Source organism: Penicillium griseofulvum, assembly GCF_001561935.1.
Source record: "Penicillium griseofulvum strain PG3 chromosome Unknown contig_12, whole genome shotgun sequence".
Classification (NCBI taxonomy): domain Eukaryota; kingdom Fungi; phylum Ascomycota; class Eurotiomycetes; order Eurotiales; family Aspergillaceae; genus Penicillium; species Penicillium griseofulvum.
In genome coordinates, this window is record NW_024467435.1 from 321478 (window position 1) to 347093 (window position 25616).

Here is a 25616-nt window from a genome sequence, read left to right on the forward strand (position 1 = left end):
ATCTTACACTTTGTACTATCTTACTTACATTTCTTACAATGTCTCATCACCATGATCATGGTCACTGCCATGGCGAAGATCATGACCATACCAACGATATCACTCCAGCCCTCCAATCCCTCCTCTACTCTCAGATCAACTTCGACCTGATCACGACACTGAATGGTATGCACAAGCCCCGTCTAGGTAACTATTGGTGATAATTTCTAATTTTCAACAGAGGCCGCCCCGAACTCTGGCGCATCTGTCGTTCAGAAAACCTGGGCGGAGCGACTAAATGACAAGCCCGAACTTGAGAGCGATGCTGACGAACAGCTGCTCATGACCATCCCGTGAGTCTTATTCCTCAAATCCTACAATTTATGGCTGTTTCCCTTGCAACGCGTAAAGAGATTTCCATATCCCCGCTAATTTTTACCCCTCACCGTTATCGCCCCAAAACTAACCCGATATCTTCTACACAGCTTCAACGGCCAAGTCAACGTCCACTCCCTTCTCCTGTACACAGCGCCTACAAACTCCGCCCCGAAGACAGTAAAGCTTTTCAAGAACCGTGACGATATGGATTTCTCAACTGCATCGGAGTTGCACCCAACTCAAACCATCGAGGTCCCGCAGCCTGTACCTGGCGCCGATATTTTTGAATTGCCATTGAACCGCGCTCATTGGAATGCAACTACCTCTATCACCCTCTTCTTCGAAGATAATTGGAGTGATGGTGAGGAGGATGTTACTAAAGTTGGGTATGTAGGCTTCAAGGGACAGTTTATGAAGTTAACCCGGGAGCCGATCAATTTCCTCTATGAGGCTGCGGCGAACCCTCAGGATCATGTCTCTATCCCTGGTGTTAGTGGTGTTGGCAATATCATGCCTGGGCAGTAGATATGTATTCCAAGGTTCTGAGGTGTCATGATTAACGATAGTACCATTCTGCTATGTATTCTACATGGATTTTATTGAATTCCGGTGTTTATTCTAGTCAAACTCTTATATTGAGTATCAATTGAAAAAGCCTTGGACTGAGGATGTACTCTGTATTCACAAATGCCAACCAGGGGATTTTACAATCGAATCAACCGACAACGCCATGAACGCATAAAATCTACTAATGTAGACAGCAAAAAAACGAAACAAGCCCCAACACCACAAAATGCTCTGGATCAATTTAATGCAATGTTTGGTGCTATGCAATGACGGCCCAACATACCCCTTCATTGAGCAGGCAAAGCTGTACGAGTCTCAGCCTTAGCCTTGACTCTTTGGGTCAACTCAGGCACTGGCTCTTCGACAGGCATATCAGCAGTAGGCGGACTCGGCAGTACGACAGGATCAGGCAGGATTTCAGGACCAGCAAGTTCCCGCTGCAGAGCCTCCAGCTCATCCTCGACCTCATCCTCATCTTGATTCGTCAAATGACCCGCCAGCATCTGACTCACCTCCTATAACAGTCATCAGCACAACCGAACCCTAATTATAACTCCAACTCCGACATTTTGCACAAGAAAAGGCGACAAGAATGAGGGACATACCTCCTGATAAGCTCTGGCCTCTTCAGTTTCCCCCATCAATCTCTCAACACCCTCAATACCACCCATCTCCTTATTGATCGTTTGCAGCACCTTCGTTCCTTGTTGCAACCCAAACAACACATCCTTCTGCACAAGCGCAAACTCCACCTGTCCAGTTAACTGTTCCAACTGCGCGAGTTGCCCATCTGTCTTCGCAAGAAGCGACTCCTGGTATTTCTTGCGTCGGAGGGCGAGCAGTGCTCGCCGCCGATCATCGCGGGCGAGACATTCCCTAGCGATTTCCGTTTCGCGGTCTGTGAGGACGGTTATTCGTCGCTGGTATTGGTGCAATTTGTCGCGTTGGTTTTTGAGGTCTAGAATTGCCCTGTATATACCACGGGGTATTTATTAGCGGGAATCATACTATTGGGATTCCTTGAATGGGCCTGCTGGGCGGGGATGAGGGGGGTCTCGTGAGGAGGACAACAGTATGCTCACACAGCCGAGTTTGAGAATGGGTAGTGGACATTGTATATAATATACAAGTTTGCACTTACCGATCCTGGGCAGAGATCTTCTGCGAACTACTCGAGTTCCCCATGTTGTTGAAGAAGAAACATATTGTAGATGGCATAGACATGAATGACGTTATGTAATGATCCTGTAATTACCTGTAATTTTCACCCGATCTTTCAAATATTTCCATCTCCGAACATTGAAATTTCGGGCCAGCCTTTTTTTTTGCACCATATCAAATCATGCCTCCTAGGAAGGGTGGCAGGCCGACCCTCAGTCAGGGTCTGGACCGTGAGGTATACATTCGAATTTGAGTCTTGTTGGCTTTCGCTCACCAAAACAGGTCTACCAGGTCGTGCGCAAGATCATTGACGACCAGCCCGAGACTGGTCGCATCCGACTATCGGTCCCAACGATTTATGACACAATTAAGAAATCCAACTCGAGCTTAAACCGGAAACCGAAGAGACTCATTGAGGACAGTCTTGAGCGGGTTTTGGAGGTTGTGAAGGCTGATATGGGTGAAGATGAGGAGGATTCCATGGAGGGGGACTTTGAGGGACTCGAGGAGCCTCCCGCTGCGGTACGTTATGCATTGCGCATATTTTGCTTGAATGCGGTGGAAATTCTAATTGGAATTGTCATATCAGGAACCCAATGGAATGAACCAGAGCGTCGTCGGCTCGTGGGCAGTAGCGAAGGCTAAAAAGACCGCCGAATCCACCGCTAGCCCAGCGCCCACATCCTCCAAGAGAAGAACACATGGCGGAGAATCTGTGTCTAAGCGACGCAAGGCTGAGCCTGCGGATCGTTCGCCACCAACACATGTCAGCCTCGCCGATTTGGGTGGACTGGATGATGTTGTTCAGGAACTTGGGGATTTGGTCATTCTACCCATGACCCGGCCGCAGGTCTATCTATCGTCAAACGTGCAGCCGCCGCGCGGAGTACTGCTGCATGGCCCCCCAGGTTGCGGTAAGACTTTGATTGCAAACGCTTTCGCAGCGGAGCTGGGTGTGCCTTTCATCTCAATCTCAGCGCCTTCAGTCGTGTCAGGAATGTCGGGTGAATCCGAGAAAGCCCTGCGCGAGTACTTCGAAGAGGCCAAGCGTCTTGCTCCCTGCCTCATCTTCATTGACGAGATCGATGCGATTACGCCGAAGCGTGAAAGCGCCCAGAGGGAGATGGAGAAGCGAATTGTCGCCCAGCTTCTGACCTGCATGGACGATATTGCCCTTGAAAAGACAGACGGCAAACCCGTCATTGTACTTGCGGCAACCAACCGCCCAGACAGCCTTGATGCAGCTCTGCGTCGCGGTGGCCGTTTCGACAAGGAAATCAACATGACCGTGCCCTCGGAACCAATCAGAGAACAAATCCTACGCGCCCTCACCCGCAAAATGCGTCTGGCAGACGATATCGACCTCAAGACCCTAGCCAAACGAACCCCTGGCTTCGTGGGTGCCGATCTCAACGACCTCGTCTCGACCGCCGGCTCAGCCGCCATCAAGAGATACCTCGAGATCCTTAAGTCAAACAGCGGCGAAGAAATGGAAATGGAAATCGAAGGCGAAGAAGATATCAGCCCGCGAGTTCGCGATCTCCGCCGCCTCATCGTTCACGCCAAGGAAGCCCCCCTTGGCGATGAAGCTGAAGTCGTCCTCGTCTCTAACGCAGACTTCTTCACAGCCCTCCCTAAGATTCAACCCTCCTCTAAGCGCGAGGGCTTCGCCACAATTCCCGACACAACCTGGGCCGACATCGGTGCCCTCGGCGGTATCCGCGAAGAGCTCGTCACCGCAATCGTCGAACCAATCAAGAACCCCGATATCTACGCCAATGTCGGTATCACCGCACCGACTGGTGTCCTCCTCTGGGGCCCGCCTGGTTGCGGTAAAACCCTCCTCGCAAAGGCTGTCGCCAACGAGTCCCGCGCAAACTTCATCAGCGTCAAGGGCCCAGAACTGCTCAACAAGTTCGTCGGTGAGTCTGAACGCGCAGTCCGCCAGGTCTTTGTCCGCGCTCGCTCCTCCGTGCCCTGTGTTATCTTCTTCGATGAGCTCGACGCCCTCGTGCCCCGTCGTGACGATACGCTCTCCGAGGCTTCTGCCCGTGTTGTCAACACACTCCTCACGGAGTTGGATGGTCTCGGTAGCAGTCGCCAGGGTATCTATGTTATCGCTGCTACTAATCGGCCTGATATTATTGATCCTGCTATGCTGCGTCCTGGTCGTCTCGAGACCCTTCTGTTTGTGAACTTGCCTACGCCGCTCGAACGTGTCGATATCTTGCAGACTCTTCTTCGGAAATTGTCTATTGATTTCAGTGACGATTTGCGCAAACTCGCAGAGGAGTGTGAGGGCTTCAGTGGTGCTGATTTGGGCAGTTTGTTGCGTCGTGCTGGTTACTCTGCTATCAAGCGTCGCGATAATATTAAGCTTGTTGACTTTGTTGCTGCTAAGGCGTTCATTCGACCTAGTGTTACAGACTTGAGGAAGTATGAGAAGCTCAGGAGGGACTGGAGTGGTGGTGTGGTCTGAGTTTATATGCATTTCTCTTGGGATATACATATTTGGATCTACAGTTTTCTTTTTTCTCCCTTTTTTTTCCTTGCTTCGTGGACATAGATACCTTGAACATTTGATATTGGATCGTTAGATCATTCTTACATTGTATTACTACAATATATCCCATCTATTCTGATATAAGTAGAAAATGAGAAACAACTTTTTTGTAATATACCTATACAAAAGAAAGATTATGCACAAAAATAAATAGAAAAACGCCCAGAAAAATGTCAGACATCATGCAACGGCATCTCAAGATTACATCCACAAGCGACAGGTTCCATCGGCGCCAGCACTGACAGCCCACGCCTCGCGTGGGTGCCAGTCGATATCCAAGACACCCAGCTCGCCAGTAATCTTGTGGCCCTTGAGAACCTTGAGCGGCACAATGGTAGCATTGCTGAGCATATCTCCAGTAACGCTGCCGTGGAAGATCTGCAGGGATCCATCGTCGGAGGCATCCGCGAAGAGCGGGTAACGACCGCTGGGGTGGAACTTGACGGCACGGATAGCTTTGCGGTGGTAGCGGAGAGTCTTGTAGGGTCGCTGGGAGAGGTCGAGATCGTGCCAGAGCAGACGACGATCGTACGAACCGACGATAATGTTGTCGCCGCCGGATGCACTGGAAGAGGTCGGGTGGATGTCGAAGGACGAGATCCAGCGCGCACCAGGCTGCAAGATCTTGACGAGGAGCTGGCGGGAGAGATCGTAGGCACGGATCGAGCGCTGGTTGGCCACGAAAAGAATGGGTTTCGACGGGTGGAAGTGGGCAGTCTGAGGGGGACCACCGCCCTTGAGGCGGCGCTTGAAGGGGAATTGTGTCAGGTGCTTGCTGACTGTGTGGATGGAGATTGCGACGGAGGCGGGTGTCGAGGCGCCTGAGCACACTGTCACGAAGTAGTCGCCGCGGCGGTGCCACGAGATCGTCTTGGGCACGTAGCGGAGGGGAATGACGACGCACACACCGGCGTCCACGAGAGCGGACTCGGGACGGATCCAGGTCGGGGCTGTGTTCTTCTTGCCTTCCTCTGAAACACTGGGGGCCGGTCGAGAGGCGGCGAAACCCCAGCCTGCGTCGAGGAGGTCCAGACTGGCCTTCTCGATTTCGGGGTCGACGATAGGAGGCACGGCGAGGAAGATATCATCTCCTGCGGTCGCAGCGAGAACAACTGCGTCCTTGCCCGGACGCCAGCGGACAGTGTTGACCGCTTCGTCATCGCTGAGCTTCACGCTCCAGAGTTGGCGACCTGTGAGGAGTTCCCAGACACGGACGGTACCATCGTCGCCACCAGTGGCCAGCCAGATTCCAGTTGGGTCCACGTTGACGGAGCGCACACGGCCCTTGTGTCCGCGGAAGACTGTGGCACAGGCAGTGGGGAAAGGCTTGAGCTCCTCGGGGCTGGGAAGCTTGGGCAAGAGACTCTCGGGGTCAATGTTCAGCTTGCTACGGCGCACACGGGGAGCGAGGTAGAGATCCAAGCAACGCTCGAACTTCTCCTGGACGAAGTTTTCGTATCCAGGAACTCTGCGCAGGGAGCCGAAGTCGTTGGGTAGGAAGTCCTTCTCGCGATCCTCGGGATCTGTCTGCTCCCATTCCTTGCGTTCCTTGTTATCGGGGAGGTACTCAGCAGGCGGGTGGTAACTCTCCTCGTAGCCAGGGGGTGGGAGTTTGGGCGCCGGGATGTGCATAACGTGGTCAGGTCGCTCAACTTCGTCAGCCCACAGGTCATAGTTGATGAGTTCCTCATCCTTCTCTTCTCTCTCTTCTGGCGCCTTGTAAGGAAGGATGCGGCCCTCGCGGATGGCCTTCACAAGCTTCATAACACGCTTCTGCTCGTGCTTAGATGGCACGAAACGACGCTTAGGCTCGGGGGCGGCACTCAATGGCATGATCTCCTTTTGGCTACTAAACCATTCTACTAAAGGCTCATATGGGTCGTAGCCTTCAGAAGGAACCTCGTTCATCTGCACCTTGCGGAGCAACTCCAATTCCTCCTGGCTGAGCTCCAGAGGCTTGCCGGTCTGGGGATCAGTTAGACCGGTCCAGCCCTTGGGGATCTCAATGCTGTCCAACAACGCGTCCAGGGCCTCGCCCTTGGCCGGACGCATAATTTTCTTTCCATTGATGTCGTAACCAATATGGGGATATTCGTCGTAGAACTTCAGGGGGATGTCGCCAATGGTGTTGGCATTTTCATCGACCTCGGATAATTCAGAGTTGTCGTCCGGGTGAATTTCATCCCAGAGGTAACGATCGTTTCCGTTGGCGTCCTTCACAATGCGGAAGTTGGGTTCACCAGCAGCTGGCTTAATTTCTTCCGTATCAGAGGGGATCTCATCGCTGTCTAATTCTTCTTCTCCATCTTCCGAGTCGCTAAAGTCGTCAACTAGCTCGACTTCCGAGTCGCTGTCATCGTCCTCACTCTCGGAAAGATCGTTGGCGGTGTCCGACAAGGATCCATCAATGTTGCCTTTGCTCAATTCGTCACCGGAAAAGACACCAGCCTCCTCCTCAACATCACGAGTGACAGCCTTGCGCTTCTTTGAAGCCGCCTTAGGATTCATGGTGTCGTTAAGCGGGTGTTGTCTTATTGCTGTAGATCCATGGATTTTTTTTTAGGATAATTTCTTGCGGCCATTCACCGCTCACCGCCCACATGACCGCCCCCATGTTATCGGGTCTATCTATGACACGACCTTTTGGAATGTTTTTCTATTGAAAGGACTCTTTTAATCGAGAGTATTGTCAAGCTATGTCGCCCCCGCCAGAGTACGAAGGAGTGCTTCCTTTGTCTACGAATGATTCCTCAGAGCAGAAAAGACATGCAGCATGCGACGAGTGTAGTAAGTCTCACAGGCCGATGTAGTACAACCCTCACTCTGACCAGTTTACTGTTCGACAGGAAAGCGGAAGCTCAAATGCTCCGGAGAACTGACAGGCTGTTCACGATGTACTAAACAGTCACTATCTTGCAACTATTCCATACAAAAACAGATGGGCCGCCCGCCTAAGAAACGGACACGGACAGACGATGAGGGGACCGACTTTCCACCGCTATCTGGAGCTGAAATTTGGCCAAGTCCAGAGGACTCGCAACAATCTTCACTAGGAATTAGCCCAAACACAGGCACCTTCCCAGATTCCGATCATCTTTGTCCGCCGCTCTACTGGCGGCCTAGTACGAACACGGATTTGCCACAGCCCCAGCCTGCAGATTTATTGTCAGGCCATGAAGACCACAACCATACCTGGAGGCCAGACCGTCTGAAACAGCCAAGCCTTCCTGTTTTCCCATCGTCTTCCCCTTGGCCTGATTTCTCGACCGTCTCTGAAGCCACGGCCATGCCTATGTCAATGCCACTCCCTTATCCCTCAACTCTTCCCCACACACACTCCCTCCCGCTCTCTCCTGCTGCATCCGTTTCCTCTGACTCCACAACACCTGGGTGTACGTGTCTGTCATATCTCTACCTAAGCCTTAGCCACATGACATCAATCTCCTCCTTCCCGGTCAACTCCCACACTCTATGCTCGCTATATATTGCTGCACGAACAGCGCGAGACGTGATCCGCTGCCAAGTTTGTCCCAAGGCCTTCTCGACGGGCCTTCAAAATATCATGTTCATAGGGACTCTATTAACAGTCGTTGCGGACTCGTGGCTGCGCGTCTCGCAAGCCGATGCCATCGAATTGGGGATGCAATCCGCGCCTCCACACTTCGTGTCTGAGGTTCATCAGAACCCTGACCCAGCACAAGTTTGGAAATCATGGCTCCACCAAGTGGTTCGTCGTGCTGTCATTGGTGGTCCCGTTGAGCCAGGTGCTATGATCGCTTGTTCTGAGCAGCCAGATCTGCTGTCCATGATTATAGAACTCGAAAATCGGCAACGCCGCTGGCATGAACCTGGGAATCATCCACTTGGAGAAAATCAGCTTGGACAGTGGAACACAATGTCGGCTTTCTCGGACCCACTTCAGTCTCAAGATAAGGGTGAGCCCGGCGAAGATAAGTTTTTGTGCCTTCGTGTGGTTGGAAGTTCTAGAGAAGTGATTGCGAAATTCAACTTTGATCCTTCGGAATATCCCGAGGGCGTTGAGCCGGTCATTGCGCGCAACAAAGCGCATACAGGTGCACAGGACGCATGAAAAAAGTTGGTTAATTAAAGGCTGGGGTTGGTTATCTGATTTCTTCACTTTAAATATGTCCGAGACTACGTGGAGTTATTGTTATATACCATTCGACATTAGGTACGATACAAATATACATTTGCTTCGCTGGTACGAGGCTAGATATGTCATTGACCATTTCATTAAATTTTGTTGTACAAGCATCAAGTCAGAGTGAAATGACCCCCATTGTCCCTCGAATACCTGTCCATGTAGATGACGCCGGACCATGTGGATATGTAACAAGAAAACCGTATCGAAAGTACGAAAAGAAAAAGAACCATTGGGAGAAGGAAAGCGCTACGAGCTCACTCGTCGTCCTCATCATCCACCACGTAGCGGTTCTTCTTTCGGGTAGGAGGTGTGCTAGCCCTAGCTTGAGACTCTGGCTTGCTCCGGGCAGCTTTCGCAGGTGCAGCCTCCACGTCATCTTCACCTTCAGCGTCCATGTCTTCATCCTCCAGCTCCTCTTCGTCATCTTCGGCTTCTTCCTCAAGCTCCTCGTCACTGCCAACCAAGAATCCATCGTCCTCATCGTACTCATCTTCTTTGTTACGGGCACCACGAGAATAGTCCTCTTCGTCGTCGGTGTAGATCTCACCGCGACGGTTTTGGCGGCGAGGCTTAGCACGCGGACGAGTCGTAAGCAAACCGCCATCTTCCAGACCACCGACACTAAGACCGCTAGGACCAGCACGACTAGCACCATGGCGGCGACCACGGTCAGCCTCGCGATCAGCAAGCTGCTGACGACGACGCTCGGCCTTGATAGCTTCCTTTTCCATCATTTCGGCACGTCTGGCAGCCAACTCGGGATCCTCCGTGAGTTCATAGCGCGGCGCAGTGCCAGCTGCGGTCTGCTTGCTGCCACGGGCAGCAGCTGCCAGTTGTTCTTGCAGTCGCTGAACAGCATCGTCCGTCTCCAAGGTGGTCGGGAGAATAGTCAGACCTTGGGTGACATGTGAGCTCAATCGGAAAACTTGGGCTGTTTCCAGTCCAGCTGCGAGATAAACATGGGAGTCCAGCTTGTGGTCATATTCGCCGGACTTGGTGAGAGGTGCGAGGGGTTTGGATGCGATGCGGTATTGCTCAAGGGGGGAGGAGGCGAGTTGAAGAGTAATAGAGCCATCCTCCCATTTGATAATGCGGGCATTGGACTGCAAAAGAGACCCATCCGCGGGATCCTTGCGCCAGCATAGGGAGGTGGCAGCGGTCTGGTAAGGTGGTGGGACGTAAGTCTCGGGATTGAATTCTTCTCCTTCAATCGAAAGGAAATCCGGCACCCGCATTGTATAGACCTGTTGGTATAAGTTAGCTCAATATCAAAGGCCTCGGGGTAAAAGCTCCTCCTACTTCTCCATCGTTGGTCAATGGCATTGGCGCTCGAGAAAGGTCCTGGTCAATAATATTGACATGGTGCTCCTCCTGAGCCACATCTTCCATTCGGTCTTCGCGCCGATCATAACGGTGCTCATCGTCACCCGAGTCGAGGTGTTCATCGTCCAGGCTGCGATGGGGTCTAGTAATATATCAGTATCTAGCCCTTGTCACTTTGGTGTGGTTTTGCATACTCAATATCATCGAGTCCACCCTCTCCATCGGACCCGAAGAGATCGTCACCTTCATCCATTTGATCAGCCCCAGAGTCATTGGCATTGCTATGCGCAGGGCTTTCATTGCCATTGGGGCGTCGGACGCCCTCCTCATCGGAGGACATGGTGTATGTAATTTATTGTTGCAAGGTTGTAGATGTGTGGAGATGTGAAGTGGCAATAAAAATAAGGTTGACAGGTGTTCTTAATATTATATTAGAAGTGAGCGATCCGATATATTGTCAATAGTGTATTGACAATTGTTCTATCGGCCATTCACGACGGAGCTCCCATAATTCAATTGACACGCGGGACTTTAAATTCTCCGATCCCGAACTAAAACAGGACTAGCGTCTAGATGGCCCAGACCAAAAGGGGATCCTCAACGTGTGGGCATCTCACCGTCTCGTCCCTCATCCCCCCGTTATTTTCTTGATTTGAAAGCATTGATCAATTTCAAGATGGCAACTTTCTTTCAGAGCGTGTAAGTGATGTTGTGTGCCATTGTGGACTTGGTGCAATCGGCCGTTCAATCTCCTTTCTACATTTACCCCCTCATACTGCACGAAGAACCCCCCGGCGCCACAAATACAAAGGAGCATTCCATCCCCCTCAAAGTCTAATATATACCCTGGTTTCTTTGTTGTTTACATCTACCCTTGCTTCTTTTATATATTTCCACTTCGTTCTTACGCAGCTATACCTTGCCATCGTCCGCTAACTCTATTTTTGAACACAGTCGCCAAGGATTTGGCCGGGGAGGTAACAACAAGAGCAACAATCCCCCTAAAAGCCCAGCACAATCCTCGACTCCTCAGCATCAAGCTACCATGTCGAATTCGCCCTCGATTTCCAGCAGTCTATCAGTGGAAACTCAAGCGAACGACCCCGAGGGACCCAAGTACTTCTTCCAGGAGAAGTATGCCCCGCTGAATGTGAGGGGCAACTTTTTGACCCTCTGTGCTTGTCCGAAGAATGTGGAGCTCGGCGAGTGGCTGGCTCACCAGAGTAAGCAACGTGAAAGCTTATATTCGGAGCTGGGAGGCTAATGTGACTCTACTTAAGTTGTTGAACAATATCGTCTCCTCCATGGCATGCTCCAGGTTATCCAGGAGGTGAACAGTGTGACTGGCCTACCTATTTGCAATGAAAATACGTGTCCAACAATGTCCGCTGGACGGTATGTGGACATGGTGGGGTAAATTCTGAACTGGGCTAACGATTCCAAAAGGTTGACCTATACCTGGCTTGTTGATGGCCGCGCCGCCAAAATCTCCGCCCCAAAGTTCATCAACCGCGTCGAGAAATGGATCGTCAGTAAGATCCACGACCCTGTTATGTTCCCTACCGAAAAAGTCAATGGCACTCCCGAGACATCGGCCATCAAAGAGGCCAATGGCGCATCCACAACTCCCTCCGACCCCGCCAACCCAGATGAATGGATCGGCAAGTCCAGTGGCTTCCCACCAACCTTTTATAAGGACTGCCAGGGTATCATGAAGCAGATGTTCCGCTGCTACGCCCACTTGTACCATGCTCATTGGCTCAACCCCTTTTGGCACATTAACAAGCACGATGTCCTAAACATGTGCTTCGTTCACTTTGTCACGGTCTCTAAGTACTACGGGCTTGTCTCCGACAAGGAGATGGAGCCCATGCAGCCCTTGATTGAGTTGTTCATCAAGCAGCAGCGGGTTCCTCCAGAGGCGCTTAACGGTGGCCACTGGGCCCAGCAGGCCGCCACTTAAGCTCCACAGGCCTGGAGTTGCACCTTTTGTTTTTTACATTGACGACCATGACATGTCCGCTAACCTGGCGTTGGACCGCGCTGTCTTACTTTGCTCGTATTCTGCTTTCTTCTCCCATTTCAAAAAAAAGGGCGAACTTTCGATGATATGACCCAGAGCCGGGGCTTTGATTGAGCATTTAGCATGCGCTGTGAATTATTCTACTTGATGATCTTGCATATTCTCATCCACCATCAGCTGGTCATTGCATTTTTATTTATCTACTCATGCAATACATTCATCTGATCATAATTCCATAACACATCAGACTTGGGCCTATAGATGATCCACTAGATTGTACATTCCGTTTCTAGACCTAGTGACTTGAGCGTGCCTAGGGCTGCAAAAGATGTGAGCAATCCCTAAGCCTTGGGGGTAGTCATTCATTGGGATGACCGTCGTTATGATCCAGGTGTATACATCGTGGGAGGCATGAATGCTGTGAAACATAGCCAATTGAGATAGGTTGATCTTCGGCCCACACGCAAATGCAGTAAGCGCCGGCAAATAGCAGTGACCGAGAGCCACAGAGAGACTTTTGATAATGCCTTGAAGATTTGAGCAGTCCAGGCCAGCTAAAGAAGCTAATTGCGCGTAGATGACCCACCGAATTCACAGATAGACCCCATCCCCATCCTCCCGATCATTGGACTCCCGCCCTGCACCCGCCTCGGCCCCAGCTCCAGCTCCAGCTACAGCTTCAGCTTCAGTTTCAGTCCCAGTCGCATTTCCATTCGTCACTGGAACATCTGTCAAAGCGTCGTGTCCGTTGTCGATCTTAAGCTCATCAAGCTCAATCCAAGGCTGTCCACGATTCTCGACCTCGGTCTTCAGCAGCGAGATCCGCTCATTCATGGACACTGCCACACCCTCATTTTCTGTTACATATCCCTCCAGCTCCTTCTTGTCTTCTTCCGAGTCGTTGCTCTCAGCTAAGAATGCGCGGAGCTCGGCATTCGAACGGTGCAGGTGTGCAATGGAGTTTGTGAGCTCGGAGACTTTGCTGTAGAGGACTGCGAGGGGGAGCTCTTTGATTGCTTCAGCAAAGGCTCCTGGGGTTATGGGTAGGGATTCAGTTGACATTTTGATGTTTATTTTGTGAGGGGTGGAAGGTAGAGTTGGGATTAATGCGGGCTGATCTGTTTAGGTTGTCGTTATCGTCTTATCATCACGTGGGGGTTTATAGATCGGATGGGAAAGACGTGTGTATGGGAGATGTTGAGATTGGTTTTGAGTATTGGTAGATTAGAGATAGATAGGAATTCCTATACTATAGCTCAAGCAATACAATATTCAAAAAGATACAGCATCTTCAAATAATTCCTACCATTTCTCCATCTTCTGGCTCTCTACTCCGTACTTGCAATCGCGGTATCGGAACAACCCTGCAGCCGGCCCATATGATGCTACCAAAAAGATCACCGAACAATCAACTAACACACCATATTCCGTGGTCCTGAGCCCTCGCTCTCCAGTTACAGGATATGAGCAATGCGGTCTGGGCCCTATGGCGGGCTCCATGCCCAGGGCTCCGTACCTCCGTGCTACCCCCGGTAACATTCCGCCCTGCTAGTCGCGATCTCCGCATTACCCCATGGCGCATGTACAGCACATCGCGCCAATCCATGTTGTCAAACCCGAACCTACTATCCCAACTGTCATCTCGCCAGTCTCGACCAACTCCATCCCCGATATCCACCCAACGATTCAACCCGGTCTCTACTCCACGCCGCTTCAAACGTACATCCGCCGCATCTCCGAAGTCAAAGGCTAAATCGGATCCTTTGGAAATCCCCCCTCGTCAAAAGCCCTTCTCCGATGCCGAGATCAAAGCCATCTTTGGACCCGCAAAGTTCAACGCAAAGCTGGGAAACCGTATCCTAGCTGTCTTGCACGGTCACCGTTTAACCGGCACACTTGATGCGGACTTGCCAGTTGACATTGCCCGCGCTATCACCAAGCAGCAGTTTGATACGGCCTTGGAATGGCTCCGCGATGAGTATCCTGTCGATGAGGATGCTGCTATCTTTGCCCGCATTGAGCGCGAGGAGCGCGCAGAGGAAGAGAAGCTCGTGCGCCGCGCAGAGAAGCTAGGCTTGTATAAGCCGCAGAGCGGTTCTTATGACGCCGAGCTTGGTGAGGAGGGTTCTCCTTACGGCAAGAGTATTCTGAAAGAGGCTCGCGAGATGAACGAGAAGCGCTTGTTGGCTGAACAGGAACGGAAAAGGCAGGAGTGGCTCGATGGCGAGAAAGAAGAGCAAGAACGGCTAAAGCTGCAGTTTGGGAATAACACTTCCCTGCAGCAGTACCAGGAGGCCGCGCTTACTGAGGGTATGTGTACTAAGATTAGTTTGGATGATAGGTGTTGGTGTTGACATTTTTAGCTCGTCCTCGTGCGGATCCTATCGAGAGGCCGTATCTCGCTTGGGTCCAGAAGCATCATATTGCCGCTACCAACGAGAGTCCTGAGTCGATGAACATTACCAATGTAAGGATGGTTCACTCTGTGGAATTGTTTGGTTGTTAACCATATTTAAACTCGCAGTCTCAACGGCTGCTCGCTCCGCTTCTGTTCTCGATCGTGGTTCTCGCCCTTTGCTATACTTTTGCTCAGAAATATGAGTTCCCAGCACGAAAGGACCGCCTTATGCCGGATGTGCCTCCTGCTGTGGCTACTGTGGGTGCCATTGTGGCAGCTAACGTAGCAGTGACTTTGCTATGGAAATACGTACCTCCCGCGTGGAAACTGCTCAACCGATACTTTGTGATTGTTCCCTTCTATCCCAGTGCATTGGGTATGATTGGAAGCACATTCAGTCATCAGACATGGAGACATCTTGGAACTAATATGATGGTCCTGGGACTTATGGGAACCAGAGGTATGCATTATAGCTAGTAGAAGCACCAGAACATATGGTTTCTAATTTCTTCTGCTCTACAGTTCACGACGAAATCGGCCGTGGGAACTTTTTGTCTATCTACTTCGCTTCTGGCGTCATGGGATCTGTCTTCTCATTGACACGCAGTGTTATCCTCGGCCGCCTGGGAATGACCTCCCTTGGAGCCAGTGCTGCAACCAGCGGTATCGTCGCCGCATGGTGCATGTCTCACTTCAAGTTTGTCTCCCAGTCTGCTCTTTTACGCGATACCTATACTAATCCTCCTTAGTGACAAACTTACCATGTGGATTCTTCCCCAGGGGCTCCAAGAGAATATTTGGACTTACGGCTGGGTCTTCCTTACCTGCCTGGTCGGCACCGAGATCTTCAGCTTGCTCGCTCCCGCATTCTTATTCCGCGCCTGGCCTCTCTCCCGGCTGACGAAGATGGATCACGCTGCCCATCTGGGTGGGTATGCGGCTGGTGCCGCGTGTGGATATAACCTCATGCAGAAAAAGAAAGAGCGTGAGAGGAAGACGAGACAGTCAAGATGGATCTGAAGTCGCATAGAGACCTGACAACCTATCGGTTGCTTTCAATTGTATCATACTGGCGTTACTACGGCAAATTCTAGCCTTCTATACTACTCGTTTTCTCGAGTTACCATGTTTCCTCATTGTTCCATTCAAAAATATCTGATATATCAATCTACCAAACTAGGAAAAGAATCAAATACTTCAATCTTCATACATTCCACCTCTAATCCCGTAGCTTAATAACCGTAGACCAAGGATTCGCAATCGCGTGGTCCGGCTTATGCCAACTCAAAGGCTCAATCAGAAGCTGATCCTCACGATCTGACGGCGGTTGATGGGACAGGAAAAGCATCTCCTTGTCAATAGTAATAGTCTCTGCGCAGATAAATCCCACATACCACAGTGCAGCGTCCTCAACCTGCGACATAAGCGTATCTAGGTCTTGCTCAGGTGTCTTGATCTTGATTGGGAATGAGACACACATATTCCCCAAGCCATGTCTTGCACTATAGCCCCAAGTAACCAAGCCCGCTGCAATGGTATCACATATATGATATATAATCTCCTTGTCACTAGTTCCAATGCCCATGGTATCTGGAAGAGTCACTGTGGCCCAGATCCAACCTGGTTGGCTGTTGTGGGGGTCCCTGAAATGAAATCGCCGGCCGTGCTCGAGCTGACTCGACTGGAATATACTTGGCTGATAAAAGGGCATGGTGGTTGGATTGAATGGGTCTTTTGGTCAAAATGCGGTTGTGTATTTTGTTTGCTTGAGGGAATGCTTCTCTGGATGATGCTGGATGGTGAGATACTCGAGATGAGGACACCGAGGGTTTATATACCAAGGAATAATCCGTCTTTTAGGGAACAATGGGATAACAACGTCCTTTCACAGCTATAATACCTTTATATGTCCTTCTAGAATATATTCTTTCTCTTTGTTTCACACGATATTCTATATTAATCCTGTTTAACTTCTCTTTGTTCTTATTGTCCCTTTAGAAAACTGGATATAGTTTCGACTTGGATTATTAGCCCTCTAATATTTAGTTTAGGGAATGTTTTCTCACTAGCTCCGGCAATATACTATCTTGCTGTCATGGATTTTGACGTTTTCTCTCTTTTCCTGGTGGCTATTATGACCTATTCGGACATGTCTATAGTACGAATCCTATTCTTACAGACACTTTTAAAGTGGAATGGTGGAATGTTTAAACAAAGTAAAAAGTAGTTTATTACTCGTACATCCAGATAACAAGCCTGAGAATTTCGAGTGCGATGAACTCGACCTCGACATAAAAACTAAATACGCCAGGGATCCATTAGAACTTCTCCCACATCCAACATATCATCCAATCTCACCACCTTACGACGAGCCTGAGCAAAAATTATTTGTTGATCAAGAGTAACTTTCCGCAAGTAAATCTGATCCCTCCAATATCCTGCGAGATTTGCAGCAAGAAGAAGATCTGGATGCGTAGGATCAGCCGTATATGACTTGGGTAGAGGAATGTCCGGATCGCGCTTGATAGGGATCGAGAGGCACTTTTTCCCTAAACCATGCATTGCGTGATCATCTATAGTAAAGTGGCCTTTTGCAATCATAGTCTTTACATACACCATGATTTCTAAATCTCTAAGGCCGCGGTGATCCTCTTCTTCAGGGAAATGTACGGTAATCCAGTAGTAGTCACTTCGGTGACCGGCTGGCTCGGCGAAATATTGACCGTTCGTGCTTTTGTACACGCTTGGCTGGAACTTGCTTGACATCTTAATTAGTGGTGTTGAATGTGGTTGGGGGACTCACCGTTATTGTGAGGGGATGTGTCCTTGATGGAGGGAAGTCTTTGATAGAAGAATGCTTTTCTTGGTAACAGTGAGAATAAGTCGCGCGAGGGCACCGAGGGGTTATAAAATGATAGTTAAGATGCGGTATATCTGGAGTATTGCATAGGAAATTACAAAGAACTTGCATTTATACAATGGCTTTCTTCATTCTTTCAATGGCTTTGGTCTTTGTTAGAGATATAGTCTTTGTCCTATGTATAGTTCCCAGGTGTGTTTATGACCCTATACTTCAGCGGATATTCATAGGTCTATCTCGATTCGTATAGTAATTAGTAATCCCCTAAATTAAGCTGCACAGAAAGCCTTTGTATCAACATCTCTAGAAAGACAAGGGGAAGATGGTCTCGAGGCTTTTGTTTTCTCGACAATCGATCTATATATATGAGAGCTAGGGGGGTTATAGACCATTGCTACGAACAGGACAGAGGAAAATGATGGATCGAAGGTTAACCCTTTATGACAGGAACCAGGACAGGTGTAGAACAAATGGGAAGAGAGAGATGGAGAGGAAGAGAAAGAAATGGGAGGATTATATTTGGTTAAAGGGTATTGAAGGCATAGGTACATGGTACATAGGAATTGTGTATAAGTTACATGACTACTTTGGTATTCAGTACTTGGATATACAATGAGAATTAGTTACCGGTACATTCTGACTTGAATTCTTTGATCACAGCAACACCTTCGACCTGAAACCCTTTCTATATTCCTGCACGTACCTTGACATAATTCTCACATTCCACCAGGCAAGTCTCTCAATTCTGGCTTGATTATCTCTCTCTCTCTCTTTCAGCTATGGCATAATAGCCCGTGGGATGCTTGGAAGATGATCTCCCGGTTCAGAGTAACCATACCAGTACGAATCTCATCGAGCCACTTTCTCGCTGCGGCCTCGGCGTAAGCCCACATTGTCTCCGTGTCAGCACTATCTGGGACCGGAATCGAGATGCAAATCACCTCCAGGTTATGCTGTGCCACTTCGCTTACAATGGCCTGACAATTTCGGATGATATGAAGCGCATGTCCCATGATAGATTCGTCAGTATGGGAGTCGTCCATTTCTGCAGGAAGAGGCACGGTAATCTACCGAGCTTGATCGTTGCTAGGATCCTCCCAGGGCGTAGGTGAGCCCACGCTGAGCCAGGTATCATTTTCTTCGCCCTCCAAAGATTCGGAGGGTACGATAAATACGCTGTCCTGTCCCATTTTTGCTGATATGGGTTAGTCAAGAATGAAACTTCGAGAGAATTTGACGGGACTTGGCCTTTGTTTATGACGTCTTGAATAGTGAACCTGTTGTTTTCTCTGTGAAGGAATGTTTTTCTAGCTGACGCTTTTCTAGTTGACGAGCCCGAGACAATGTCTTTCATATTGTGAGCATCCAGATATAATTGGGTGGTAGCAAAGTCTCTCTATTGTCAGAATGGTCTTGTTCTGTCTTTGATCGAGTCTCCATGACCTGGGATCGAGTTTATATTTACATGAAACTCTTCCTCGACCAAACACCCAAAGCCATTCTGCTTGCTTTGATCTGATACAATCGACTTATCCAATCGATGAACCATCCGATTGATATAGGGGACTCTTTGTTACGCTCTCTCCTACAATATCGAATCGAGTCTTTGTGCACTTGATTCCCGTGTTTCATCATTCTCTATTTTCCTTTGATAAACGGCCATAAAGAACCAACAAGAGCATTGTGAATTGCATTTCGAGTCCAATAATATGAAAATCTAACAAAAGGAACTCTCCAGACAATAACTTTGTCGGCGAATGGCCTTTGTGTTCTTTGTATCTTTTATTATCAAATCTCGAAGGAAATCCCCTTCGAGGGCTCCAGACAAACATCTTCAGAATGCCTTTGTTTTCTTTCTTGCTTGTCGAGAGACAATATCTATTTAAGGGACTCTCCGAAGTACAAAAGGGAACCTCCTCTCCATCAACTATCTCAACACAGCAAACAATCCAATTGACTATCTAACACAGCTTCGTTCATCGACACTCTGCAAACAACTATTCTACAGTGTAAGCTGCCCTGTCTATTGCTCTCTTTATGGCCTATACTAACTTCATCCAGGACCTTTCTACATATCTTGACTGGATATTACTTCTTGTGTGCTTTGGGTTTGTCCTGTGTTTTGGATCCATAACTTTTGTGATTGTACATTGCATCGTGCAAATCCTTCAAGCCGCTGCCGCTTTTTACCTATTTGACATTCTTTATTACTTCATCTACGAGGAGGAAAGCATAGAGTACTTCGTCGACCTTATCTCCAATATCCTTACCTCACGCCTCGAACTCAAGAGCTTCATCCTGCTCCTGTGCATACTCTTCGCCATTCATCATTCTATCCAGGAGATTGTCTCTGTTCTCCGTGAAAAGTTTCTCGCACCAAACACAACCATCATTGTCGATTGCCCCAAGCAGCGTGAGTCTCGAATCAAGTCCTTCGTCAACGCCTACGACCGAAAACAAAACATTACTCTCCCAACCAAAAGCAGTTAAGACTTGAAATTCTAATAGCCATGCAGAGCCCCCAGATCGCCGAGCTCTCCGAGTTCTCCAAGATTGCCGACGAGATGGCCCGCATTCATCCCAAGAAATGGGCAAAGCCTGTTAAGTCAACTACCCCCAACCCTCCTAAGGATTCCCAACCTAAGAACATCAAGCCCAAGGATACTAAGCCCACGGTTCCTGAACCCACTATTCCCGAGCCCTCAAAATTCCAACCTACACCCTCTGGTGAGCCATCTTTCGCGGCTCATGGGAACCGCTACATGCGCCATCCTTGGGGCGTAATCGACTACCACATCTATCTTACACACATCGAAAGCCGCCGCGACAAGCTCCATCGCGAGAAAGAGTGCTACCTCCCAGGGACCACCGGCTTCACACAAGTTAGCCTACACGATGAGACAGTCCTCGAAGACGTCTTTACCCACTCACACCCCACAGTAGTCTTTGCCAGCCTCCCTGTCCCCGACGTGGATGACGAATCCAGCATAGCCAGTATGGTGCTCGGCTTTGACCTAGAGTCTCGCCGCTTACAGGGCTATTACTTCCAGCCCGAGTCCCCGATCAAGAACTATGAGGACCTCTGGAAAGTCTGGTCCCAGGGTGAGGGCCAGCTCGTTATTGATATTCCTGTCGACCGTTTCCTGGCAGTCATTCGCCATACTATGCAGCAGCATATTGAGATCCTGGAGATTGGACTTTTACGCCACTATGGTCTAACTATGCGCGAGTTCCAAGCTGGCTTGGATATGGTTATTACTGTACAGTTCTTGCAGTTTTTGGATGATTTCGCCGAGCTTGTATCTGAGGATCCAGAGGAGATTCGAGAGATTTATACGCCTTTCCAGGATGAGCTGCGGGAACTGCTTGCGACTGGCTCGCGGGACTCTTGGTTTGCTGTTCGTGATGGACTCAGCATTGAGCAGTATCGCCAGAAGCAGTTGAAGAAGGTGGTTGCCTCGGGCTTGTTTCATGGGCAGAAAATGCTCGTGCTCCGAGACGATACTGAGAGCACTGAAACGAATAAGGTGTCTCGTCAGGTTAAGGTCATCCCAAGCCACCCTAGTCTGTGGTCATGGTCGAAGCTGCGAATCCGCCTCTTGGTGAGTGCAATGTTGATTCTTTGCTTCTGTTCAGTCTTCGATCGTGAGAAGGTTCTTTGTGTGGGGATGTTTTAATTGAGTTCAATATTATTTCCAATAACAACTTTCCTAAACAAACTCTTTCAAGAGTAGTGTATGCAGTACGGAGTAAGCAGGGGCCACGGCCCCGGGGGCCGTTAAGGTCACAGAGAAGAATCCGACAAAGTACTTTGTAAACCCGGCCACGTGCTAAGAGGTTAGGTTTCATCAATAAGTAGAAAGAGAATAATTGGCGGTTGGTCCGCAATTGATTGTATAGTCCGAGACATTAGCATTCTATACAGCTTTTGTCCCGATATAATATATGATATAATAGTAACCCTAACATGGAACGAGGATCACTTTATGCGGGTTGATGCTTGTTTCTCTTGGCTCTTGGCGTTAAAACACATACAATGCATTTCTTACTCGAATAGAAAGTGGCCAAACGGACAATATAGAGCTAGCTTAGGACTATAATCGGACCAGTATGCGTAAGTAGGGAATAGCAATGTCTCAAAGTTTAAAAGATACTAAGATACATCTAGCCTAGGTTATCTCCTAAGTAGACTACTGCATCATCTACAAGACAGGGATAGCAACTATCATCGCTTGTTAAGGGTACATTGTCTTCCGATAATGGCCTTCCGATAATGGCCCCGGGGGGCAGGCAGCCACCGGAGATCCGACTTGGGGCTACCATGTCCTTGTTATTAAAGATAGTGTTATGACTAACAGTATATTATAGACTCAAAAAAAAAAGAAAATCAAGGGTTGAGAACGTCTTTCTCAGCAAAATCAACACTCATATCAACACTCATATCAACGCTAACAGTTCAACGCAACATCAATTTAAAGGGCCTAGAGCCTATGAATCGTCCTGAGAGGGTGTAATCCAGAGTATAACAGTAAATTGATGTGCCCTTCCTAAGGAGGGGACTTCCGACCTATTTATGCTATCTGGGTACGGGTGGTGCTAACTACCGGGTGCGCACTTCTATAGGTATCCGCTAGGGGCTCTCGGACCTTTACCTATGACGTGTTCGCTGGAATGCTATTGGCTGCTTCTTCATGCCATTCCTTTACCGACTTACGCTACTTAGCACACTTGATGCAGTGCTGGCGCTAATGATCGTAATTGTCGACTCCTGATGGGGCCCCTTGCGTGAGGGGGTATCTGTTCTAGTGAATTTCCGAGTCTTCGTCGCTTTTATATAATCCAATTTCCCCCCCCCCCTTCCCCTAAAAGTGTATTGGTAGTTAGGCCTGCGACTGGGATAGTCTGTAGGGTTGGAGATTCTAGCTATATGCTCAAATACTAGTTTGAATGGCTGTAGGATCTTAATCTAACGGTTGATGCGCCGATTCGTGCCGGCCGCATTTAGGCTTTGGGTTATAGCCTTGTGGTTAGTTATGACCGTGATTGGTAGATTTGTGGATTCGAACAGGTGCCGCCACTTTTTTGCTGTATGTATAATGGGCAATAGTTCCTGTTTAGTCGTGTTGTAATTTCGTTCGGCCGGTGTGAAAGATCGGGACGTGATCTGTATAGGGCGTCCTTCCTGATATAGGATAGCTCCTAGTGTAATCTGCGAGGCGTCGGTGTATAGGACGAGCGGCTTGGTAGGATCTACGTTGTAGGTCGCGAATGTGGTTATAACTGCGTCCTTAGTGCGTAAAAATGCTTGTATGTGTTCGTGTCTCTAATGGAACGGGATGAGCGGGGACGTTAGCTCGTAGAGTGGTGCCGCTTTGTCGGCGAAGTCTGGGAGGAAGTCCCGGAAGTAGTTGGCTAGACCTAGCCACTGCTGTAACTCTGTGCGCGAAGTGGGTGTTGGCTAATCTTTGATGGCCACGGTGTCGGGGTCCGCTTCCACTCTGTCCGGATGGATGATTATGCCTAGGAACTTGATGCTCTGGGCCTTGTAGACGGCTTTCTTGTAGTTGATCTTAATTTGGAATTCGTCCAGCGTTTCTTTGATAGCTGCGACACGCTGGTCGTGCTGTTCCTCGGTGTTAGCGAAGACAAGGATGTTATCGATGTACCAGCTTGTGTACGCCTCGTGGGGTTGCATAGCTTCGTCGATGTAACGTTGGAATGTTCCCGGTCTATTGGTCACCCCGAAGGGCATGACGGTGAACTCGAACATTCCTTTATTAGTTTTGAACGCGGTTTTCTATTCGTCGCTTGGTCTTATCTTGATATGGTAGAATGCTTCCTCTATGTCGATTAGGGTAAAATACCTTGCGCCTCTAGCTTTATTCGTTAGGTCCTGGATTAGTGGGAGTGGGTACCTATCCTTGACTGTAACCGAATTTAGGGGGCGGTAATCGATGCACAGTCGCAGTTTTCTATTCTTCTTGGGAACAAATAGGATGTTAGTAGGGTTGGTCGCCTTGCTAGGTCGGATGTATCCTCGTTCCCGATTGGTCTGCAGGAAGGTGTCCAGTGCCTCTTCCTCTTTGGCCGAGAGGGGGCGTAGACGTCTAGACGGGGGTATGGGCCCCGTTGTGTTTAGTGCTAGTACATTATTGGGTATTACCGATGATAGGTGATCCCGACCTAGAATCACTTCTTCCTGGAGCCTCTCCACGAGGTAGAGTCTCAGGGGTCTCTGGTCGATGACAACAGTTTGGTAGCGGGCTCTGCTTGCTAATATGGACCCGTCTGGGTTAAGCAGCGTCACTGTGGAGGGTTCCGTTCGTCCTGCTACGAGGCTAGCCCGAATACAACTAATCGGGGATCCCGAGTCGATTAGCGCTCGGAGTTCTCGGTTCTCCACTTCCACTAGACGGTACTGCCAAGTAACCTCATCGTCCAATCCTAGGACCCGGATGGCGTTGATTGTGGTTTTGGCGAAACACTTGTCTGTGGTGTGATTTGTTCTTCCGCATTTACCGCATGGTTCTTTTTTACCAGCCTTCTTCCCCTTTCGCTTCCGACTGGACGAAGAGCCCTGGCCCTGTAAGAGTCCAAGTAGCATTCACCTACAAAATTTCCCCAAGACATCCCAGTTTGTGCTCCGCCGGGCATCCGAATCGAAAGAAAATCCCTATCTTGTATATTACAAGTGGATAGCTTTATATCTCTTCGCCCTATAGAGTCCCTCTCAGCAATCAGCAAGCACAACCCAACGTTGTTGTAGGTAGCAACACTTAGCAGCCAACTCCTCATTTCGGCATCGCTGATTCTGTAATGGTAGAATTGTCGTGGCAATGCAGTGACCAATTGTTCCTGATGTGGCTTTGATAATCGAACTAGGGCAAGTGTTTGATGCGCAGGGACCTATGATCCTTGATGCCATGAACTGGAACTCTCAAGCCACCGACAGAAGTATGAGATAAGATCCGCGTACACAAACCTATGAAGTTGGCAGTATATATAGTCCACTTTCCCTTTCCCTTCCCCTTATTCCTAGCCTCATCCCAACCATGTTCTTCCTACTCCTACTGATCACCATGCTTCTGAACCCGTTCCGACCATGTGAGGGCTCCCCAACCTTCCATGAGGGATACCGGAATAGTAGCTTCGTCCCGGAGGTGATTGAAACCGTGTTGGGCCGTCAGGTTGTGTCGCCAGATACTCCTTACGTGGCTGCAGCCGGCACCAATGCTCTATACTTCATCGACACCCGATTCGACCCTGAGACGGCCCAGCATATCAAGCTACAAATTGAGAAGGCCTCCGTACCGCAACCAGACGAGTACGTCGCCATTGACGAGATTGAGGCCACGGCAGCATTGAAGAACAGGGTGACTGGCGAAACGACCTTCGTGTTCGACCCCCCCTATGCTCGGGTGCTGTTCGCCAGAGGCATAAACAGGCACAATCCGGATATCAAACTACCGGAGCATGAGCCGGCCGGCGACTGGTTGGTGACCTACAACCTGGATGATATCCTGACGACGACAAAGCGTGCCAACATGTTCTGCTACGATTATGGCTGTTATTCTACCCAAGACTGCGTACGCCAAACCAATGGCAACTGTAATGTCTGTCACGAGTATCGGGTGGACAACGAGTGTGACAGCCTGCTGCCAAATGCCATCGGTATATGTCACCCAAAGCTCTGCTCGAAGGCTGTCGACACCCCCAAGGAAGATGGAGAGATGGACGCCAGTTACTATCAGCGCATGGACAAGCTGCACTGGGGAGCCCACGAAGACCAGTGATAGGCTGCTAAGGGGGATTAGGACACGAAGGCTCTAATGGAGGGCGGAGAATGGGCCAAGTGACTATCCAGCTTCTTGTTATTGTGTTGGTCATTCAAAGATGTATTTAGGAAAGAATATGTCATACCGTGCCTTCTCATGACGCGCACACGCATTTCCTTCATGGACATTATGAAGAGCCTCAGAATGGAATTACTTGCTCCAATTGATAGATAAGCTCAGCGACAACTCACTTATATATATCTCTTCGCAGTACTTTTTTCCTGATCCCTACCCATGAGCTTTGTGGTGTAACGAGTAAGTTCCCTAAATATAGATATCCACTAGACCAACGGCTGCATAAAAAAAAACGCCTAAGAATCCAGCTGAAGCCACGCCGTAGTAAGTAGATTTTGACTTAGCAACA

General features: G+C 49.3%; 12 protein-coding genes across 12 annotated transcripts; 7 read left to right on the plus strand and 5 right to left on the minus strand.

The window, feature by feature from the left end:
• Positions 1-38: 38 nt before the first annotated feature.
• On the plus strand, positions 39-882 carry PGRI_090110 (PITH domain-containing protein; the record flags this gene model as incomplete). The annotated part of the gene is made up of 3 exons (XM_040796724.1): positions 39-165; positions 221-332; positions 465-882. The coding sequence occupies 3 exons, from the start codon at positions 39-41 to the stop codon at positions 880-882; spliced, it is 657 nt and encodes a 218-aa protein (XP_040650154.1).
• A 329-nt stretch (positions 883-1211) lies between these two features.
• PGRI_090120 (ESCRT-III subunit protein VPS20) lies at positions 1212-2109 on the minus strand (the record flags this gene model as incomplete). Its single annotated transcript, XM_040796725.1, has 3 exons — positions 1212-1439; positions 1530-1893; positions 2066-2109. 3 exons carry the CDS (start codon positions 2107-2109, stop codon positions 1212-1214), a joined length of 636 nt encoding a protein of 211 aa, XP_040650155.1.
• Positions 2110-2266: 157 nt separating this feature from the next.
• On the plus strand, positions 2267-4564 carry PGRI_090130 (putative AAA family ATPase/60S ribosome export protein Rix7; the record flags this gene model as incomplete). The annotated part of the gene is made up of 3 exons (XM_040796726.1): positions 2267-2320; positions 2368-2607; positions 2675-4564. 3 exons carry the CDS (start codon positions 2267-2269, stop codon positions 4562-4564), a joined length of 2184 nt encoding a protein of 727 aa, XP_040650156.1.
• A 285-nt stretch (positions 4565-4849) lies between these two features.
• Positions 4850-7156, minus strand: erb1 (ribosome biogenesis protein ERB1; the record flags this gene model as incomplete). The annotated part of the gene is made up of 1 exon (XM_040796727.1): positions 4850-7156. One exon carries the CDS (start codon positions 7154-7156, stop codon positions 4850-4852), a length of 2307 nt encoding a protein of 768 aa, XP_040650157.1.
• A 430-nt stretch (positions 7157-7586) lies between these two features.
• On the plus strand, positions 7587-8738 carry PGRI_090150 (Zn(II)2Cys6 transcription factor rglT; the record flags this gene model as incomplete). The annotated part of the gene is made up of 1 exon (XM_040796728.1): positions 7587-8738. The coding sequence occupies one exon, from the start codon at positions 7587-7589 to the stop codon at positions 8736-8738; it is 1152 nt and encodes a 383-aa protein (XP_040650158.1).
• A 329-nt stretch (positions 8739-9067) lies between these two features.
• Positions 9068-10476, minus strand: PGRI_090160 (Paf1-complex subunit LEO1; the record flags this gene model as incomplete). The annotated part of the gene is made up of 3 exons (XM_040796729.1): positions 9068-10057; positions 10113-10278; positions 10331-10476. 3 exons carry the CDS (start codon positions 10474-10476, stop codon positions 9068-9070), a joined length of 1302 nt encoding a protein of 433 aa, XP_040650159.1.
• Positions 10477-10812: 336 nt separating this feature from the next.
• PGRI_090170 (Mob1/phocein family protein) lies at positions 10813-12099 on the plus strand (the record flags this gene model as incomplete). The annotated part of the gene is made up of 4 exons (XM_040796730.1): positions 10813-10835; positions 11091-11359; positions 11417-11531; positions 11583-12099. 4 exons carry the CDS (start codon positions 10813-10815, stop codon positions 12097-12099), a joined length of 924 nt encoding a protein of 307 aa, XP_040650160.1.
• A 651-nt stretch (positions 12100-12750) lies between these two features.
• PGRI_090180 (uncharacterized protein) lies at positions 12751-13221 on the minus strand (the record flags this gene model as incomplete). The annotated part of the gene is made up of 1 exon (XM_040796731.1): positions 12751-13221. The coding sequence occupies one exon, from the start codon at positions 13219-13221 to the stop codon at positions 12751-12753; it is 471 nt and encodes a 156-aa protein (XP_040650161.1).
• Positions 13222-13622: 401 nt separating this feature from the next.
• On the plus strand, positions 13623-15577 carry PGRI_090190 (rhomboid protease PCP1; the record flags this gene model as incomplete). Its single annotated transcript, XM_040796732.1, has 5 exons — positions 13623-14469; positions 14523-14626; positions 14684-15017; positions 15080-15254; positions 15307-15577. The coding sequence occupies 5 exons, from the start codon at positions 13623-13625 to the stop codon at positions 15575-15577; spliced, it is 1731 nt and encodes a 576-aa protein (XP_040650162.1).
• A 3877-nt stretch (positions 15578-19454) lies between these two features.
• On the plus strand, positions 19455-21094 carry PGRI_090200 (uncharacterized protein; the record flags this gene model as incomplete). The annotated part of the gene is made up of 2 exons (XM_040796733.1): positions 19455-19830; positions 19926-21094. 2 exons carry the CDS (start codon positions 19455-19457, stop codon positions 21092-21094), a joined length of 1545 nt encoding a protein of 514 aa, XP_040650163.1.
• A 1781-nt stretch (positions 21095-22875) lies between these two features.
• PGRI_090210 (reverse transcriptase) lies at positions 22876-23187 on the minus strand (the record flags this gene model as incomplete). Its single annotated transcript, XM_040796734.1, has 1 exon — positions 22876-23187. The coding sequence occupies one exon, from the start codon at positions 23185-23187 to the stop codon at positions 22876-22878; it is 312 nt and encodes a 103-aa protein (XP_040650164.1).
• A 1282-nt stretch (positions 23188-24469) lies between these two features.
• On the plus strand, positions 24470-25210 carry PGRI_090220 (uncharacterized protein; the record flags this gene model as incomplete). The annotated part of the gene is made up of 1 exon (XM_040796735.1): positions 24470-25210. One exon carries the CDS (start codon positions 24470-24472, stop codon positions 25208-25210), a length of 741 nt encoding a protein of 246 aa, XP_040650165.1.
• Between the last annotated feature and the right edge of the window lie 406 nt (positions 25211-25616).